The 21880-nt window shown below is 43.7% G+C and overlaps 1 protein-coding gene across 1 annotated transcript; it reads right to left on the reverse strand.

The window, feature by feature from the left end:
* Positions 1 to 1162: 1162 nt before the first annotated feature.
* Positions 1163 to 12923, reverse strand: LOC120037706 (protocadherin Fat 3-like; the record flags this gene model as incomplete). Its single annotated transcript, XM_038983694.1, has 9 exons — positions 12798 to 12923; positions 11017 to 11121; positions 7805 to 8010; positions 4892 to 5045; positions 4184 to 4402; positions 3679 to 3822; positions 2060 to 2317; positions 1736 to 1939; positions 1163 to 1391 (listed from the first exon to the last, which is right to left on the reverse strand). Coding segments are annotated over exons 1-9 (1645 nt in total), but the record flags the coding sequence as incomplete, so codon positions are not given.
* Between the last annotated feature and the right edge of the window lie 8957 nt (positions 12924 to 21880).

Consider the following 21880-nt stretch of genomic DNA (forward strand, 5'->3'; position numbering starts at 1 on the left):
CCACCAGCGTTTCCACCAAACTGACTTGTTTCCCACCAGTGTTTCCACCAAACTAACTTGTTTCCCACCAGCGTTTCCACCAAACTGACTTGTTTCCCACCAGTGTTTCCACCAAACTAACTTGTTTCCCACCAGCGTTTCCACCAAACTAACTTGTTTCCCACCAGTGTTTCCACCAAACTAACTTGTTTCCCACCAGTGTTTCCACCAAACTAACTTGTTTCCCACCAGTGTTTCCACCAAACTGACTTGTTTCCCACCAGTGTTTCCACCAAACTAACTTGTTTCCCACCAGCGTTTCCACCAAAATGATTTGTTTCCCACCAGTGTTTCCACCAAACTAACTTGTTTCCCACCAGTGTTTCCACCAAACTAACTTGTTTCCCACCAGTGTTTCCACCAAACTAACTTGTTTCCCACCAGTGTTTCCACCAAACTAACTTGTTTCCCACCAGTGTTTCCACCAAACTAACTTGTTGTTGGCTAAAATGACGTAGCGCACATAAAATGTACTTTTTCGTTTCAGTTTTCATGTACCAAATAAAAATCTAAAGGTCAATGTGTTTCCATCGCATGTTCCACTCTACTGATGGTTTCGCTACAAAATCTGTTACGTTATAATATACCCACTCTGATCTTGGCACGTGCCCTCTCTAGCCAACAGCTCACAGATACAGTGGGGCTAGTCTACAGGAGGACATTATTATGGATAAGAGTCCGATTATTTTTATTTGTCAAACGGCAGTCAAGCATCGATCATCATGTTACCAGAATAAGACCCTCAATATTTATTGGAAAGGAGCATCACCGTGACCTTTCACCCCCCTGTGAAGTTCATCATAATTTATTAATAATAATTTATTAATCTGTAACCTAATAAACTGCATGGTTTCCCCGAGTCATACGAGACGACCACACAACATATCGTGTGATTCCAAAGTTTTCTTATGATATGATAGTTTTTATATCAATAATTGCGCAAAATGGCATTTCCTCCACCATTTCTCGCATAATACATTTTACTGATACAAAAAGATCCCACCATGTCGAACGTGGTTATTGACAATGATCAATCAAGTACAACGGAAGGAGTGAAAACCCACAGACACTCATTCCTCGAGGACTGGAGTTTGACACATGATTTAGCCTCTGGGTTACCTACCCACAGCTGACATGGTGACGATATTCTGGCCTACAGGGAAGTCCCGTCCGATCATCCCTCGGCAGCCAACCCTCTCAAACAAAGGTCTGTTGTCATTTACGTTGATGAGGCGCACTGTCACGTTGACCTCGTTCTCCCGCCGGTACGGAGAACCCCAGTCTGAGGCCCGGACGGAGAACATGTAGAGATCAGATGACGTCTCGTAGTCCAGCTCTCTAGCGGTCCTCAGCTGAGAGAAGATGAGAGGAGAGGAAACGAGGGGAGATGAGAAGAGGAGAGGAGAGGAGGTGAGAAGAGGAATGGAGGGGAGGGGAGAAGAAGACAGGACAGGACAGGACAGGACAGGAGAGGACAGGAGAGGACAGGAGAGGAGAGGAGAGGAGAGGAGAGGAGAGGAGAGGAGAGGAGAGGAGAGGAGAGGAGAGGAGAGGAGAGGAGAGGAGAAAAGAAGATGACAGGACAGGAGGAAAAGTGATAAGATGAAATAAGATATGTTTGTCAATACTTTGCAGCATGTACTGTATACACACACAGCGAGGAACAACAACACCCAACAGGCAACACTAAAGGTACCTCTCCTGAGTCCTGATCAATGGTGAAGGGTAGCGCCTGAAGTCCAGCGATGCTGTGGGTGATACACCCGTTCTCCCCTTTGTCATCGTCCACCGCCGACACCACCGAGATCACCGTACCGACCGGCACGGTCTCTTCGATTGACACGTCGTACGCCGGCCTGGTGAACGTGGGCGTGTTGTCGTTAGCGTCCTCTACTGTGACCTGAGTTAAAGATGAGATGAGAAATGAACAGAAGATCAGATTTGTTTGTCAACACAGACACAATCAACAAAGACGACAACAACAACGTATTACAAATCAGATCAAACACATTAAAATCACCTGGACCCTGGTTCTGAGTTTACTGCCCTGCTCCAACACCTCCAGCTCCACGACGTCCTGCGATAGGCTGGTCAGAGGGGTTGTCGTAGTGATGACCCCGGTCAGAGGGTTGATGAGGAAGTACGGTGAGGCAGAGAAGGGGCTGAAGCTGTAGTTGACGTTGGGAGGTTCTGGGGTGATCCGTACTTCCACTACGAAGGTGCCAGGCGGCGCTATCTCACTCAGTCTCACCTGGTACAGCTGTTTATCAAACCTCACCTGGAAAATCAAGTTAAAATGTGTGGTAATTGTCTTGCTTTTATACCAAAGTGAACATTTTTCGAGCTTATCTACTGGTATAAAATAGGAGCATCTTGTAATTAAAATGGCTTTGTTGTTATTATATTGTTATGGTATTGTTATGGTGTTATGGTGTTGTTATGATATTGTTATGATATTGTTATGGTATTGTTATGGTGTTGTTATGGTGTTGTTATGGTGTTGTTATGGTATTGTTATGGTGTTGTTATGGTATTGTTATGGTGTTGTTATGGTGTTGTTATGGTATTGTTATGGTGTTGTTATGGTGCTGTTATGGTATTGTCATGGTATTGTCATGGTGTTGTCATGGTATTGTTATGGCGTTGTTATGGTATTGTTATGTGTTGTTATGGTGTTGTTATGGTGTTGTTATGGTGTTGTTATGGTATTGTTATGGTATTGTTATGGTGTTGTTATGGTATTGTTATGGTGTTGTTATGGTGTTGTTATGGTGTTATGGTGTTGTTATGATATTGTTATGATATTGTTATGGTGTTGTTATGGTGTTGTTATGGTGTTGTTATGGTGTTGTTATGGTGCTGTTATGATATTGTTATGGTATTGTTATGGTGTTGTTATGGTGTTGTTATGGTGTTGTTATGGTGTTGTTATGGTATTGTTATGGTGTTGTTATGGTGTTGTTATGGTATTGTTATGGTGTTGTTATGGTGCTGTTATGGTATTGTCATGGTATTGTCATGGTGTTGTCATGGTATTGTTATGGCGTTGTTATGGTATTGTTATGGTATTGTTATGGTGTTGTTATGGTGTTTTGATGGTGTTTTGATGGTGTTGTTATGGTATTGTTATGGTGTTGTTATGGTGTTGTTATGTGTTGTTATGGTGTTGTTATGGTGTTGTTATGGTGTTGTTATGGTGTTGTTATGTGTTGTTATGGTGTTGTTATGGTGTTGTTATGGTGTTGTTATGGTATTGTTATGGTATTGTTATGGTGTTGTTATGGTGTTGTTATGGTGTTGTTATGGTATTGTTATGGTGTTGTTATGGTATTTTTATGGTGTTATGATATTGTTATGGTGTTGTTATGGTGTTGTTATGGTGTTGTTATGGTGTTGTTATGGTGTTGTTATGGTGTTATGATATTGTTATGGTGTTGTTATGGTGTTGTTATGGTGTTGTTATGGTATTTTTATGGTGTTATGATATTGTTATGGTGTTGTTCACTAGAACAAAAACTTCAAAACTCAGACAATTTTTTTTGAGAAACAAAAATACATGACACTGAACAGCAGAGAGAGGGAAAAAGCTACAACAATGAAAATGAAATTGAATGAAGACACGACTGGCAAATGACTCACCTGGAGAGCCTGAGGTTTTCTAACTAACACCTGGACCACCTGAGTGTTGGAGAACAGAGGAGGGGTTCCTCTGTCTTTAGCCTGGAGGGTCAGGTTACAACCGTATGGAAACTTCTTCCAGTCCACGGGCTCTGACGTCTTCACCTAGAGATGGGAGGAGAAGAGGAGATTAGAAGAGATAAAAGAAGGGGAGGAAATGATAGGCGAGGAGAGGAGGAGAGAAGAGGAGAGAAGAGGAGAGAAGAGGAGAGGAGAGAAGAGAAGAGGAGAGGAGAGGTGGGAAGAGAAGAGGTGAGGAGAGGAGAGGGGAGGAGAGGTGGGAAGTGAAAGGGAAGAGGAGAGGAGAGGAGAGGACAGGTGAGGAGAGGAGAGAGGACAGGTGAAGAGAGGAGAGGAGAGGAGAGGAGAGGAGAGGAGAGGAGAGGAGAGGAGAGGAGAGGAGAGGAGAGGAGAGGAGAGGAGAGGTGGGAAGAGAAGAGAAGAGAAGAGGAGAGGAGTGTACTACCTTGTACTCGTTCCCAACCGGCGAGCGGTCCACCTTAAACTGTTCCAGTGGGTCCCCCTCGACGATGGAGACCCATTCGATGTCCCCGCACACCCCCTCATCCTGGTCCTCCACCGTGACCACAGCAAACACAGGGTCTTGGTCCAACCACGATGGCACCAGGGCCACCATAGACAGCACCGGAGAAAACTCATTCACCCGTTCAACCGTCAGGACCACCTGGATTGATTGATTTATTGATTGATTGATAAAACGATCAAACAGTTAAAGACAAATGTCAAAGTACAAAGAAATCCGAGAGGATGAAACATTAAGGAAAATAGAATATAACTTTATTGTCACTTGAGTAGAATGGACAATGAGTCTTATGTCTTTCCTAACACCTCCAGATACACACACACACACACACACACACACACACACACACACACACACACACACACACACACACACACACACACACACACACACACACACACACACACACACATACATACACACACACACACACACACACACACACACACACACACACACACACACACACAAACACACAAACACACAAACACACACAGCAGCAGCGCCCCTGGATAGAGAACAATTTTTGTGTTTGCCCGACCCGGGGTTTGAACTAGCAACCTTCAGGCTGCTGGTTCGCTTCTCTAACCTTCTAGTCCTTGGTCGGAACAAAACAGGAAATAGAGATACCTTAGCGGTGCTGCTAATCCCGTTGGTCCCGTAGAGCTTTATCCCTCGGTCCACCGCTCGGACCTCCAGCTCCATCCGCTGCCCCGTTATTGGCTGGCCAGTCAGGGTCACGACCCCGCTGGTGGGGTGCACCGAGAACAGCTCCACACGTTCCCTGGAGACAAATCAAACTTTATTCTATAAAGAGACAAATCAAACTTTATTCTATAAAGAGACAAATCAAACTTTATTCTATAAAGAGACAAATCAAACTTTATTCTATAAAGAGGCAAATCAAACTTTATTCTATAAAGAGACAAATCAAACTTTATTCTATAAAGAGACAAATCAAACTTTATTCTATAAAGAGACAAATCAAACTTTATTCTATAAAGAGACAAATCAAACTTTATTCTATAAAGAGACAAATCAAACTTTATTCTATAAAGAGACAAATCAAACTTTATTCTATAAAGAGACAAATCAAACTTTATTCTATAAAGAGGCAAATCAAACTTTATTCTATAAAGAGACAAATCAAACTTTATTCTATAAAGAGACAAATCAAACTTTATTCTATAAAGAGACAAATCAAACTTTATTCTATAAAGAGACAAATCAAACTTTATTCTATAAAGAGAGAAATCAAACTTTATTCTATAAAGAGACAAATCAAACTTTATTCTATAAAGAGGCAAATCAAACTTTATTCTATAAAGAGACAAATCAAACTTTATTCTATAAAGAGACAAATCAAACTTTATTCTATAAAGAGACAAATCAAACTTTATTCTATAAAGAGACAAATCAAACTTTATTCTATAAAGAGACAAATCAAACTTTATTCTATAAAGAGACAAATCAAACTTTATTCTATAAAGAGACAAATCAAACTTTATTCTATAAAGAGACAAATCAAACTTTATTCTATAAAGAGACAAATCAAACTTTATTCTATAAAGAGACAAATCAAACTTTATTCTATAAAGAGACAAATCAAACTTTATTCTATAAAGAGACAAATCAAACTTTATTCTATAAAGAGACAAATCAAACTTTATTCTATAAAGAGACAAATCAAACTTTATTCTATAAAGAGGCAAATCAAACTTTATTCTATAAAGAGACAAATCAAACTTTATTCTATAAAGAGTCAAATCAAACTTTATTCTATAAAGAGACAAATCAAACTTTATTCTATAAAGAGACAAATCAAACTTTATTCTATAAAGAGGCAAATCAAACTTTATTCTATAAAGAGACAAATCAAACTTTATTCTATACAGCACTTCTCTTACAATGGGTCGTTCTGACTCTGACAAGTCGTACAAACTCGACTTACATTTGGTACAGTTCTATGCAGTGCAAAGTGCTTCCCAAACATACAGGGTTCTTCACAAAGTATTCAGACCCCTTGACTTATTCCACAGTTTGCCTGATATTTAAAATGGTTTACATTGAGATGTTGTGTTAAAGTCTGAATTTAAAATGGATTACATTGAGATGTTGTGTTAAAGTCTGAATTTAAAATGGTTTACATTGAGATGTTGTGTTAAAGTCTGAATTTAAAATGGTTTACATTGAGATGTTGTGTTAAAGTCTGAATTTAAAATGGATTACATTGAGATGTTGTGTTAAAGTCTGAATTTAAAATGGATTACATTGAGATGTTGTGTTAAAGTCTGAATTTAAAATGGTTTACATTGAGATGTTGTGTTAAAGCCTGAATTTAAAATGGTTTACATTGAGATGTTGTGTTAAAGTCTGAATTTAAAATGGATTACATTGAGATGTTGTGTTAAAGTCTGAATTTAAAATGGATTACATTGAGATGTTGTGTTAAAGTCTGAATTTAAAATGGATTACATTGAGATGTTGTGTTAAAGTCTGAATTTAAAATGGTTTACATTGAGATGTTGTGTTAAAGCCTGAATTTAAAATGGTTTACATTGAGATGTTGTGTTAAAGTCTGAATTTAAAATGGTTTACATTGAGATGTTGTGTTAAAGCCTGAATTTAAAATGGTTTACATTGAGATGTTGTGTTAAAGTCTGAATTTAAAATGGTTTACATTGAGATGTTGTGTTAAAGTCTGAATTTAAAATGGTTTACATTGAGATGTTGTGTTAAAGTCTGAATTTAAAATGGTTTACATTGAGATGTTGTGTTAAAGCCTGAATTTAAAATGGATTACATTGAGATGTTGTGTTAAAGTCTGAATTTAAAATGGATTACATTGAGATGTTGTGTTAAAGTCTGAATTTAAAATGGTTTACATTGAGATGTTGTGTCACTGGTCTACACACCCAATACCCCATTTAGAAATGTTTACAAATTAATAAAAAATGTAAAAGCTGAAATGTCTTGATTCAATAAGTATTCCACCTCTTTGTTATGGCAAGCCTAAATAAGTTCAGGAGTATAAAAATGTGTTTAACAAGTCACATAATAAGTTGCATGGACTCACTCAGTGTGCATTATTAGTGGTTAACATGAGTTTTAAATAACTACCCCATTTATAAATAAATAATAACATGTGTTGCATGGACTCACTCAGTGTGCAATAATAGTGGTTAACATGAATTTTAATTAACTACCCCATTTATAAATAAATAATAACATATGAGAAGAATAAAAACATCATGCATTTCCAGGTCAAAGGTTGTGAGTTTGATTCCCGCTGGGGACACCCATACGGAAAATACATGACCGTATGACTGGAAGACGCTTTGGCTAAAAGCGTCTGATAAATGACGCATATTATTATATTATTAAAATATATAAACTAAAGCTAGTAAAACAACAGTGGATCTAAATAAGTAGTAGAACTACCCTTTGGATCCTACACCAATGTCACACAAAGGTCACACAAAGGTCACACAAAGGTCAAAGCATACTTTACATGATTAAAAAGGAACAACACCTATGTAATACCTGAAGAAGTAGTAAAACTGCCCGTTGGATCCTACGTCTGCGTCCGTGGCCGTTACTCTGCCGACGCTGGCGCCCAGCGGAGAACCCTCGGGGACCACGAAGGAGTAGGAGGTCGGGGCAAACAGAGGTCGAAGGTCATTCATGTCTAGGATGTTGACGAAGACGGTGGTGAAGGCCTCCAGCCCACCTTGTGCTGTGGCCCGCACCTACACACCACACACATGCACGCACGCACGCACACACACGCACACACGCACACACACACACACACACACACACACACACACACACACACACACACACACACACACACACACACACACACACACACACACACACACACACACACACACACACACACACACACACACACACACACACACACACACACACACACACCACACACACACACACACACGTGATTGATTGATTGATTTTTGGGAAAAGATGCACTGATAACATTTTCAAGTCATTCACTAAGGTGTTGAATGTGGACACCCATGTTGAATTCACTGAGCTGTCTGTCTAAACTACTGGCACACAGCTCAGACACCCATGCATACCCCACAAGACATGCCACCAGAGGTCTCTTCATAGTCCCCAAGTCCAGAACAGACTATGGGAGGCGCACAGTACTACATAGAGCCATGACTACATGGAACTCTATTCCACATCAGGTAACTGATGCAGCAGTAGAATCAGATTTAAAAAACAGATACAAATACACCTTATGGAACAATGGGGACTGTGAAGCAACACACACATAGGCACAGACACATGCATACACACACATGATAACATACACACACGTACACATGGATTTTATGTTGTAGATATGTGGTAGTGGAGGGCACACACTTAATGTGTTGTAAAATCTGTTGTGAATGTATTGTAAAGTTTTAAAAAATGTATAACCGCCTTCAATTTTGCTGGACCCCAGGAAGAGTAGCTGCTGCCTTGGCAGGAACTAATGGGGATCCATAATAAACCCCAGGAAGAGTAGCTGCTGCCTTGGCAGGAACTAATGGGGATCCATAATAAACCCCAGGAAGAGTAGCTGCTGCCTTGAAAGGAACTAATGGGGATCCATAATAAACCCCAGGAAGAGTAGCTGCTGCCTTGGCAGGAACTAATGGGGATCCATAATAAACCCCAGGAAGAGTAGCTGCTGCCTTGACAGGAACTAATGGGGATCCATAATAAACCCCAGGAAGAGTAGCTGCTGCCTTGGCAGGAACTAATGGGGATCCATAATAAACCCCAGGAAGAGTAGCTGCTGCCTTGGCAGGAACTAATGGGGATCCATAATAAACCCCAGGAAGAGTAGCTGCTGCCTTGGCAGGAACTAATGGGGATCCATAATAAACCCCAGGAAGAGTAGCTGCTGCCTTGGCAGGAACTAATGGGGATCCATAATAAACACCAGGAAGAGTAGCTGCTGCATTGGCAGGAACTAATGGGGATCCATAATAAACCCCAGGAAGAGTAGCTGCTGCCTTGGCAGGAACTAATGGGGATCCATAATAAACCCCAGGAAGAGTAGCTGCTGCCTTGAAAGGAACTAATGGGGATCCATAATAAACCCCAGGAAGAGTAGCTGCTGCCTTGGCAGGAACTAATGGGGATCCATAATAAACCCCAGGAAGAGTAGCTGCTGCCTTGACAGGAACTAATGGGGATCCATAATAAACCCCAGGAAGAGTAGCTGCTGCCTTGGCAGGAACTAATGGGGATCCATAATAAACCCCAGGAAGAGTAGCTGCTGCCTTGGCAGGAACTAATGGGGATCCATAATAAACCCCAGGAAGAGTAGCTGCTGCCTTGACAGGAACTAATGGGGATCCATAATAAACCCCAGGATGAGTAGCTGCTGCCTTGGCAGGAACTAATGGGGATCCATAATAAACCCCAGGAAGAGTAGCTGCTGCCTTGGCAGGAACTAATGGGGATCCATAATAAACCCCAGGAAGAGTAGCTGCTGCCTTGGCAGGAACTAATGGGGATCCATAATAAACCCCAGGAAGAGTAGCTGCTGCCTTGAAAGGAACTAATGGGGATCCATAATAAACCCCAGGAAGAGTAGCTGCTGCCTTGGCAGGAACTAATGGGGATCCATAATAAACCCCAGGAAGAGTAGCTGCTGCCTTGACAGGAACTAATGGGGATCCATAATAAACCCCAGGAAGAGTAGCTGCTGCCTTGGCAGGAACTAATGGGGATCCATAATAAACCCCAGGAAGAGTAGCTGCTGCCTTGGCAGGAACTAATGGGGATCCATAATAAACCCCAGGAAGAGTAGCTGCTGCCTTGACAGGAACTAATGGGGATCCATAATAAACCCAGGAAGAGTAGCTGCTGCCTTGACAGGAACTAATGGGGATCCATAATAAACCCCAGGAAGAGTAGCTGCTGCCTTGGCAGGAACTAATGGGGATCCATAATAAACCCCAGGAAGAGTAGCTGCTGCCTTGGCAGGAACTAATGGAGATCCATAATAAACCCCAGGAAGAGTAGCTGCTGCCTTGGCAGGAACTAATGGGGATCCATAATAAACCCCAGGAAGAGTAGCTGCTGCCTTGGCAGGAACTAATGGGGATCCATAATAAACACCAGGAAGAGTAGCTGCTGCCTTGGCAGGAACTAATGGGGATCCAGAATAAACCCCAGGAAGAGTAGCTGCTGCCTTGGCAGGAACTAATGAGGATCCAGAATAAACCCCAGGAAGAGTAGCTGCTGCCTTGGCAGGAACTAATGGGGATCCAAAATAAACCTCAGGAAGAGTAGCTGCTGCCTTGGCAGGAACTATTGGGGATCCATAATAAACCCCAGGAAGAGTAGCTGCTGCCTTGACAGGAACTAATGGGGATCCATAATAAACCCCAGGAAGAGTAGCTGCTGCCTTGGCAGGAACTAATGGGGATCCATAATAAACCCCAGGAAGAGTAGCTGCTGCCTTGGCAGGAACTAATGGGGATCCATAATAAACCCCAGGAAGAGTAGCTGCTGCCTTGGCAGGAACTAATGGGGATCCATAATAAATACAAATACACATACTAAGGTCAGGGTACCTCCCGGTTCATCGTGTGGTGTGTGTGTGTGTGTGTGTGTGTGTGTGTGTGTGTGTGTGTGTGTGTGTGTGTGTGTGTGTGTGTGTGTGTGTGTGTGTGTGTGTGTGTGTGTGTGTGTGTGTGTGTGTTTGTGTATATCCTCACCGTCAGTGTATAATTGTCCTGCACCTCCCGATTCAAGGTGCCTCCACTGCCTCCGTTGGTCTGCACCCTCAGGAAGCTGAAGTCCCCCAGCACCAGGTTCTCAGCCTTGGGACCACAGATATATATCATCACTAGATTAGTCCAGTAGTAGATCCCTCCAAGAATTAGGGAATCAAAAAAGATGACAGATTTAAATATGAGTCCAAATTGAGTCCAAAATGAGTCCAAAATATTACATATATGGGGAAGGGAAGAACATGGAAGGTCAGGAAAAGGAAAGGGCCCTGGTCAAAAGAAGTTTCACTACACAATCAATCTACCAGTCCAACCGACTCATTGGCCTTGTAGATAGAGTGTCCTCCCTGAGATTGGAAGGTTTGTAGTCTGATCCCCAGGCCGAGTCATACCAAAGACTGTAAAAATGGGACCCGATGTCACTCAGCATTGAGGAGATTGGGGGTAACGTATCCTGTCCAGGGAGTGTGCTGGTACATCAAGCTGCCTCATGCTATACAGAAACAGGAGATAGACTAGTGTCCTGTCCAGGGGGTGTGCTGGTACATCAAGCTGCCTCACGCTACAGAAACAGGAGATAGACTAGTGTTCTGTCCAGGGGGTGTCCTGGTACATCAAGCTGCCTCATGCTATACAGAAACAGGAGATAGACTAGTGTCCTGTCCAGGGGGTGTCCTGGTACATCAAGCTGCCTCACGCTACAGAAACAGGAGATAGACTAGTGTTCTGTCCAGGGGGTGTACTGGTACATCAAGCTGCCTCATGCTATACAGAAACAGGAGATAGACTAGTGTCCTGTCCAGGGGGTGTGCTGGTACATCAAGCTGCCTCACGCTACAGAAACAGGAGATAGACTAGTGTCCTGTCCAGGGAGTGTACTGTACATCAAGCTGTCTCACTTCAGAAACAGGAGATAGACTAGTGTCCTGTCCAGGGGGTGTACTGTACATCAAGCTGTCTCACTTCAGAAACAGGAGATAGACTAGTGTCCTGTCCAGGGAGTGTACTGTACATCAAGCTGTCTCACTACAGAAACAGGAGATAGACTAGTGTCCTGTCCAGGGAGTGTACTGTACATCAAGCTGTCTCACTACAGAAACAGGAGATAGACTAGTGTCCTGTCCAGGGGGTGTCCTGTACATCAAGCTGTCTCACTACAGAAACAGGAGATAGACTAGTGTCCTGTCCAGGGGGTGTACTGGTACATCAAGCTGTCTCACTACAGAAACAGGAGATAGACTAGTGTCCTGTCCAGGGGGTGTCCTGTACATCAAGCTGTCTCACTACAGAAACAGGAGATAGACTAGAGTCCTGTCCAGGGGGTGTCCTGTACATCAAGCTGTCTCACTACAGTAACAGGAGATAGACTAGTGTCCTGTCCAGGGGGTGTCCTGTACATCAAGCTGTCTCACTACAGAAACAGGAGATAGACTAGTGTCCTGTCCAGGGGGTGTACTGGTACATCAAGCTGTCTCACTACAGAAACAGGAGATAGACTAGTGTCCTGTACATCAAGCTGTCTCACTACAGTAACAGGAGATAGACGCCTCCTATGAGACATTCTGGATCAGACTAGCCAAGGCTACTTACTTTACACAGTCGATCTAGGCTGGTCCGTATTGATTCCAAAACAACAGATTTAAGTGATATTTTGTATTACTGGACAGAGAATGGCACCAAAATGGCACCCAGTTTCCTAAATAGTGCACTACTTCTGAGCAGACCCCTATGAGCAGAGCCCTAATGGATTGTGACTTCTATCCTACCTGGAAGATGCCCTCGCTGTTCCCAGCCTCGATGGAGTACCTGACCTCCCAGGTAAGAGCCGGGTCCAGGACCACACCCATCCTCACAGCACTCTGGGTGTAGGTTCTGGCTGCAGAGTTCTGCATTAGAATAGAACAGGTGAATTAGAATAGAACAGGTGAAATAGAATAGAACAGGTGAATTAGAATAGAACAGGTGAATTAGAATAGAACAGGTGAATTAGAATAGAACAGGTGAATCAGAATAGAACAGGTGAATTAGAATAGAACAGGTGAATTAGAATAGAGCAGGTGAATTAGAATAGAACAGGTGAATTAGAATAGAACAGGTGAATTAGAATAGAACAGGTGATTTAGAATAGAACAGGTGAATCAGAATAGAACAGGTGAATCAGAATAGAACAGGTGAATTAGAATAGAACAGGTTCGCTAGTGAGCAAGCAATGGAGTAGGTCTTGTTTTTCCGAGCTCCTGCTGAAATTGTATTTATTTAATAGTTTCTTCACTGATTGACCCAAAAAGAACCAGGAAACACAGCCTTTGAATGACATTGAATTTAATGCGTAAATGGCGCATAACCTGCAAAAGTTTAAGTTCAGCGGAGTTACTGACAACAGAGACAACAGTAGGCCCAAGACGAGGAGCTGGAGTTCTTCAACAAGTGGGAGCGGTGGCTCCTCCCCTCCTCTCGGCTCGGCGACAAAATGGACACAGAGGTTTTGAAGGCCGAGATTCTTGCTGCCCTCAGAACGCACATTTCATCTATCCTCAAGTCAGAGCTCAAGGAGGCGCTCAGTGAGGCCAATTTTATTAAGTCGGAGTTACAAGCAGTCAAGTGTGAACTCGCAAAGCATACGGCAACGGTTCACACTGAACTGGACCCAGTGAAGAAAACTGTCTCTGACATGGAACAAGGCTTGTCAACATGTTCGGACAACATGACTACCCTACAATCCACGATTAAGAAGCTCAAAACTGATGTGGCTAACCTTAAAGAACAATGGATACATTTACAAAGTCATATGCGAAGATCCAATATCAGGATCATGGGGGTGGCTGAGGACCCGGGCTCAAGTTCTACTTCATCGCTCTCAGTTATTGAAGGAGGCCCTCAAAATGGACAGAAAACGTCCTTGTAGACCGCTCACATCGGGGCTCTCGAGTAAGAAAGCCTGGCGGAAAACCTTGCGACATTGTGGCTAATCTACCAGGATTGTATTGATGTTCTTCAGCGTGCCAGAGAACTTGGTCCTCTTCGATACAACGGAGCACCCATCTCTATTTTCCCAGCGTTGCTCGTGACCGTACCGCTTTCAACAACGTCAAGAGTCTGCTCTGTGGACGGACCGACGTTCGGTATGGTGTCGCTCTTCCTACCCGGCTCCGTATAACACAAGAGAACGAGTTTCAAGACCCCCCCCCCCCCCCCATAAGGCAATGACCTTCGAAAAGGCAAACATTCTACAAAGGTCGGACGAGGCAAATGACTGAATGTTCACCAATTTTTTTTTCAATGCAGACTCAGTCTCTCTTTTTTAGATATAGCGTTGCCAGTGGCATCGGTTAATGTTGTTGTTATTAGGTAACGTTAATGCCTTAATTCTGGTGAGTTAATTCTCCTTTTGTTTTAGGTTTTATTGCATTACCATGACCATTTATATGACCATGACCATGACCATTTATAGCATTACCATCATTTCCTTTCTCGATGCTACCTGTATCCAGGTAGATAGTGATATTACTAGACTATGTCCTTTCTCGATGGTACCTGTATCCTGGTAGATAGTGATATTACTAGACTATGTCCTTTCTCGATGCTACCTGTATCCTGGTAGATAGAGTGATATTACTAGACTATGTCCTTTCTCGATGCTACCTGTATCCTGGTAGATAGAGTGATATTACTAGACTATGTCCTTTCTCGATGCTACCTGTATCCTGGTAGATAGAGTGATATTACTAGACTATGTCCTTTCTCGATGCTACCTGTATCCTGGTAGATAGAGTGATATTACTAGACTATGTCCTTTCTCGATGCTACCTGTATCCTGGTAGATAGAGTGATATTACTAGACTATGTCCTTTCTCGATGCTACCTGTATCCTGGTAGATAGAGTGATATTACTAGACTATGTCCTTTCTCGGTGGTACCTGTATCCAGGTAGATAGTTGTCAGGTTTTGGCCAGGACTGTTCAGGTTTTGGTCACTAGATGTCCCCATTGCACCTTTTTTGTACCTTTTGTTTTTCCTTGCTCTAATTATTGTTTGCACCTGTGTGTCGTTCCCTTGTTAGTATTTAAACCCTGTGTGTTCCTCAGTTCCTTGCTCAGTGTTTGTATGTTAGCACCCAGCCCCAGCCCAAGCCTTGTTCTGAACATATGATTCTCTTATTGGATTTTCCAGAGGTTCTCTGGTTTAGTTCTTGTGTATTTTTTTTCTGTCAGGACCCGGTGCGAGAAACAGTCACTAATAATCGTCAGAACCCAGAAGATGAGGCAGACACAGCAGTACTAGAGATGGTGGTTTAATTAAAGAACAAAATCTTCAGGCAAAGAATCTAAATCCACAATGTCCAAACATAAAGCCAAGAAGCACAAAATGGATATCCTCAAAAATACAAAGAAACTCCACAAAGTGGTAAAAACAGCAGGGAAAAACAAACCTCAAAAGACTACTCAAAAAAGACATGGCTAATATCATGAGAGGGACAGCTGGTTGCTTTACATGGCTAATAACATGAGAGGGACAGCTGGTTGCTTTACATGGCTAATATCATGAGAGGGACAGCTGGTTGACTTTACATGGCTACTATCATGAGCGGGACAGCTGGTTGCTTTACATGGCTAACAACATGAGAGGGACAGCTGGTTGCTTTACATGGCTAATAACATGAGAGGGACAGCTGGTTGACTTTACATGGCTAATATCATGAGAGGGACAGCTGGTTGACTTTACATGGCTAGTCCTAATATCATGAGAGGGACAGCTGGTTGACTTTACATGCCTACTATCATGAGAGGGACAGCTGGTTGCTTTACATGGCTAATATCATGAGAGGGACAGCTGGTTGCTTTACATGGCTAGTCCTAATATCATGAGAGGGACAGCTGGTTGACTTTACATGCCTACTATCATGAGAGGGACAGCTGGTTGCTTTACATGGCTAATAACATGAGAGGGACAGATGGTTGCTTTACATGGCTAATATCATGAGAGGGACAGCTGGTTGACTATACATGCCTACTATCATGAGAGGGACAGCTGGTTGACTTTACATGTCTAATATCATGAGAGGGACAGCTGGTTGACTTTACATGCCTACTATCATGAGAGGGACAGCTGGTTGACTATATATGCCTACCATCATGAGAGGGACAGCTGGTTGCTTTACATGGCTAATATCATGAGAGGGACAGCTGGTTGCTTTACATGGCTAATATCATGAGAGGGACAGCTGGTGGCTATACATGGCTAATATCATGAGAGGGACAGCTGGTTGACTATACATGCCTAATATCATGAGAGGGACAGCTGGTTGATTATACATGCCTACTATCATGAGAGGGACAGCTGGTTGACTATACATGCCTACTATCATGAGAGGGACAGCTGGTTGACTATACATGCCTACTATCATGAGAGGGACAGCTGGTTGCTAAACATGGCTAATAACATGAGAGGGACAGCTGGTTGCTTTACATGGCTAATATCATGAGAGGGACAGCTGGTTGACTATACATGGCTACTATCAGGAGAGGGACAGCTGGTTGCTTTACATGGCTAATATCATGAGAGGGACAGCTGGTTGACTTTACATGTCTAATATCATGAGAGGGACAGCTGGTTGCTTTACATGGCTAATATCATGAGAGGGACAGCTGGTTGACTTTACATGTCTAATATCATGAGAGGGACAGCTGGTTGCTTTACATGGCTAATATCATGAGAGGGACAGCTGGTTGCTTTACATGGCTAATATTATGAGAGGGACAGCTGGTTGCTTTACATGGCTAATAACATGAGAGGGACAGCTGGTTGCTTTACATGGCTAATATCATGAGAGGGACAGCTGGTTGACTTTACATGGCTACTATCATGAGAGGGACAGCTGGTTGCTTTACATGGCTAATATCATGAGAGGGACAGCTGGTTGCTTTACATGGCTAATATCATGAGAGGGACAGCTGGTTGCTTTACATGGCTAGTCCTAATATCATGAGAGGGACAGCTGGTTGCTTTACATGGATAATATCATGAGAGGGACAGCTGGTTGCTTTACATGGCTAGGCCTAATATCATGAGAGGGACAGCTGGTTGCTTTACATGGCTAATAACATGAGAGGGACAGCTGGTTGCTTTACATGGCTAATATCATGAGAGGGACAGCTGGTTGCTTTACATGGCTAATATCATGAGAGGGACAGCTGGTTGACTTTACATGGCTAATATCATGAGAGGGACAGCTGGTTGCTTTACATGGCTAATATCATGAGAGGGACAGCTGGTTGACTTTACATGGCTACTATCATGAGAGGGACAGCTGGTTGACTTTACATGTCTAATATCATGAGAGGGACAGCTGGTTGCTTTACATGGCTAATAACATGAGAGGGACAGCTGGTTGCTTTACATGGCTAATATCATGAGAGGGACAGCTGGTTGACTTTACATGGCTAATATCATGAGAGGGACAGCTGGTTGCTTTACATGGCTAATATCATGAGAGGGACAGCTGGTTGACTATACATGGCTAATATCATGAGAGGGACAGCTGGTTGCTTTACATGGCTAATATCATGAGACGGACAGCTGGTTGACTTTACATGGCTAATATCATGAGAGGGACAGCTGGTTGACTTTACATGGCTAATATCATGAGAGGGACAGCTGGTTGACTTTACATGGCTAATATCATGAGAGGGACAGCTGGTTGACTTTACATGGCTACTATCATGAGAGGGACAGCTGGTTGACTTTACATGGCTAACATCATGAGAGGGACAGCTGGTTGACTTTACATGGCTAATATCATGAGAGGGACAGCTGGTTGCTTTACATGGCTAATATCATGAGAGGGACAGCTGGTTGACTTTACATGCCTACTATCATGAGAGGGACAGCTGGTTGACTATACATGGCTAATATCATGAGAGGGACAGCTGGTTGACTATACATGCCTACTATCATGAGAGGGACAGCTGGTTGACTTTACATGTCTAATATCATGAGAGGGACAGCTGGTTGACTTTACATGGCTAATATCATGAGAGGGACAGCTGGTTGACTTTACATGGCTAATATCATGAGAGGGACAGCTGGTTGACTTTACATGGCTACTATCATGAGAGGGACAGCTGGTTGACTTTACATGGCTAATATCATGAGAGGAACAGCTGGTTGACTTTACATGGCTAATATCATGAGAGGGACAGCTGGTTGACTTTACATGGCTAATATCATGAGAGGGACAGCTGGTTGACTTTACATGGCTAATATCATGAGAGGGACAGCTGGTTGACTTTACATGGCTACTATCATGAGAGGGACAGCCTGTTGCTTTACATGGCTAACAACATGAGAGGGACAGCTGGTTGCTTTACATGGCTACTATCATGAGAGGGACAGCTGGTTGCTTTACATGGCTAATAACATGAGAGGGACAGCTGGTTGCTTTACATGGCTAATAACATGAGAGGGACAGCTGGTTGCTTTACATGGCTAGACCTAATATCATGAGAGGGACAGCTGGTTGACTTTACATGGCTACTATCATGAGAGGGACAGCTGGTTGACTTTACATGTCTAATATCATGAGAGGGACAGCTGGTTGACTTTACATGGCTAATATCATGAGAGGGACAGCTGGTTGCTTTACATGGCTAATATCATGAGAGGGACAGCTGGTTGACTTTACATGGCTAATATCATGAGAGGGACAGCTGGTTGACTTTACATGGCTAATAACATGAGAGGGACAGCTGGTTGCTTTACATGCCTAATATCATGAGAGGGACAGCTGGTTGACTTTACATGGCTAATATCATGAGAGGGACAGCTGGTTGCTTTACATGCCTACTATCATGAGAGGGACAGCTGGTTGCTTTACATGGCTAATATCATGAGAGGGACAGCTGGTTGCTTTACATGGCTAATATCATGAGAGGGACACCTGGTTGCTTTACATGGCTAATATCATGAGAGGGACAGCTGGTTGCTTTACATGCCTAATATCATGAGAGGGACAGCTGGTTGCTTTACATGGCTAATATCATGAGAGGGACAGCTGGTTGCTTTACATGGCTAATATCATGAGAGGGACAGCTGGTTGACTATACATGGCTAATATCATGAGAGGGACAGCTGGTTGCTTTACATGGCTAATATCATGAGAGGGACAGCTGGTTGCTTTACATGGCTAATATCATGAGAGTGACAGCTGCTGGCTTTACATGGCTAATATCATGAGAGGGACAGCTGGTTGCTTTACATGGCTAATATCATGAGAGTGACAGCTGCTGGCTTTACATGGCTAGGCCTAATATCATGAGAGGGACAGCTGGTTGCTTTACATGGCTAATATCATGAGAGGGACAGCTGGTTGACTATACGTGGCTAATATCATGAGAGGGACAGCTGCTGGCTTTACATGGCTAATATCATGAGAGGGACAGCTGCTGGCTTTACATGGCTAATATCATGAGAGGGACAGCTGCTGGCTTTACATGGCTAATATCATGAGAGGGACAGCTGGTTGACTTTACATGGCTAATATCATGAGAGGGACAGCTGGTTGACTTTACATGGCTAGGCCTAATATCATGAGAGGGACAGCTGGTTGCTTTACATGGATAATATCATGAGAGGGACAGCTGGTTGCTTTACATGGCTAATATCATGAGAGGGACAGCTGGTTGCTTTACATGGCTAATATCATGAGAGGGACAGCTGCTGGCTTTACATGTCTAATATCATGAGAGGGACAGCTGGTTGCTTTACATGGCTAATATCATGAGAGGGACAGCTGGTTGCTTTACATGGCTAATATCATGAGAGTGACAGCTGGTTGCTCAGTCACTTTTGCTAGCTGGAATGTTAAATCTTTAAATCGCCCAGTGAAACGTAAAAGAGTTCTTTCTACTTTAAATCAACTTAAAATGCACTACCAGTCAAAAGTTTTAGAACACCTACTCATTCAAGGGTTTTTCTTTATTTTTACTATTTTATACATTGTAGAATAATAGTGAAAAAATCTAAACTATGAAATAACACATTTGGAATCATGTAGTAACCAAATAAGTGTTCAACAAATGAAAAATATATTTTATGTTGAGATTCTTCAATTAGCCACCCTTTGCCTTGATGACAGATTTGCACACTCTTGGCATTCTCTCAACCAGCTTCACCTGGAATGCTTTTCCAACAGTCTTGAATGAGTTCCCACATATGCTGAGCACTTGTTGGTTGCTTTTCCTTCACACTGCGATCCGACTCCCAAACCATCTCAATTTAGTTGAAGGTCGGGGGATTGTGGAGACCAGGTCATCTTATGCAGCACTCACTTTCCTTCTTGGTCAAATAGCCCTTACACAACCTGGAGGTGTGTTGGGTCATTGTCCTGTTGAAAAACAAATGATAGTCCCACTAAGCCCAAACCAGATGGGATGGTGCATCACTGCAGAATGCTGTGGTAGCCATGCTGGTTAAGTGTGCATGAACTCTAAATAAATCACTGACTGTGTCACCAGCAAAGCACCCCCACACCATAACACCTCCTCCTCCATGCTTTACGTTGGGAAATACACCCAAAACCTCCAATTTGGACTCCAGAGGTAACTCTGGGTCTTCCATTCCTGTGGCGGTCCTTTCCGGTCCTTTCCTGTCCTTTCCTGTGGCGTCCTTATCCTGTGGCGGTCCTTTCCTGTGGTGGTCCTTTCCTATGGCGGTCCTTTCCTGTGGCGTCCTTATCCTGTGGCGGTCCTTTCCTGTGGCGGTCCTTTTCTGTGGCGGTCCTTGTCCTGTGGCGGTCCTTTTCTGTGGCGGTCCTTGTCCTGTGGCGGTCCTTTCCTATGGCGGTCCTTTCCTGTGGCGTCCTTATCCTGTGGCGGTCCTTTCCTGTGGCGGTCCTTGTCCTGTGGCGGTCCTTTCCTGTGCGGTCCTTTCCTGTGGCGGTCCTTTCCTGTGGCGGTCCTTTACTGTGGCGGTCCTTTCCTGTGGCGGTCCTTTCCTGTGGCGGTCCTTTCCTATGGCGGTCCTTTCCTATGGCGGTCCTTTTCTGTGGCGGTCCTTTTTTGTGGCGGTCCTTTTCTGTGGCGGTCCTTTTCTGTGGCGGTCCTTTTCTGTGGCGGTCCTTTCCTGTGGCGTCCTTATCCTGTGGCGGTCCTTTTCTGTGGCGGTCCTTTCCTGTGGCGTCCTTATCCTGTGGCGGTCCTTTTCTGTGGCGGTCCTTTTCTGTGGTGGTCCTTTTTTGTGGCGGTCCTTTTCTGTGGCGGTCCTTTTCTGTGGCGGTCCTTGTCCTGTGGCGGTCCTTGTCCTGTGGCGGTCCTTTTCTGTGGCGGTCCTTTTCTGTGGTGGTCCTTTTTTGTGGCGGTCCTTTTCTGTGGCGGTCCTTTACTGTGGCGGTCCTTTCCTATGGCGGTCCTTTCCTATGGCGGTCCTTTTCTGTGGTGGTCCTTTTCTGTGGTGGTCCTTTTTTGTGGCGGTCCTTGTCCTGTGGCGGTCCTTTTCTGTGGCGGTCCTTTTCTGTGGTGGTCCTTTTTTGTGGCGGTCCTTTTCTGTGGTGGTCCTTTTCTGTGGCGGTCCTTTTCTGTGGCGGTCCTTTCCTGTGCGGTCCTTTCCTGTGGCGGTCCTTTTCTGTGGCGGTCCTTTTCTGTGCGGTCCTTTCCTGTGCGGTCCTTTTCTGTGGCAGTCCTTTCCTGTGCGGTCCTTTCCTGTGGCAGTCCTTTCCTGTGCGGTCCTTTCCTGTGCGGTCCTTTTCTGTGGCGGTCCTTTCCTGTGCGGTCCTTTCCTGTGCGGTCCTTTCCTGTGGCAGTCCTTTCCTGTGCGGTCCTTTCCTGTGCGGTCCTTTCCTGTGGCGGTCCTTTTC

Source organism: Salvelinus namaycush, unplaced genomic scaffold (assembly GCF_016432855.1).
Source record: "Salvelinus namaycush isolate Seneca unplaced genomic scaffold, SaNama_1.0 Scaffold1820, whole genome shotgun sequence".
NCBI classification, from domain to species: Eukaryota; Metazoa; Chordata; class Actinopteri; order Salmoniformes; family Salmonidae; genus Salvelinus; species Salvelinus namaycush.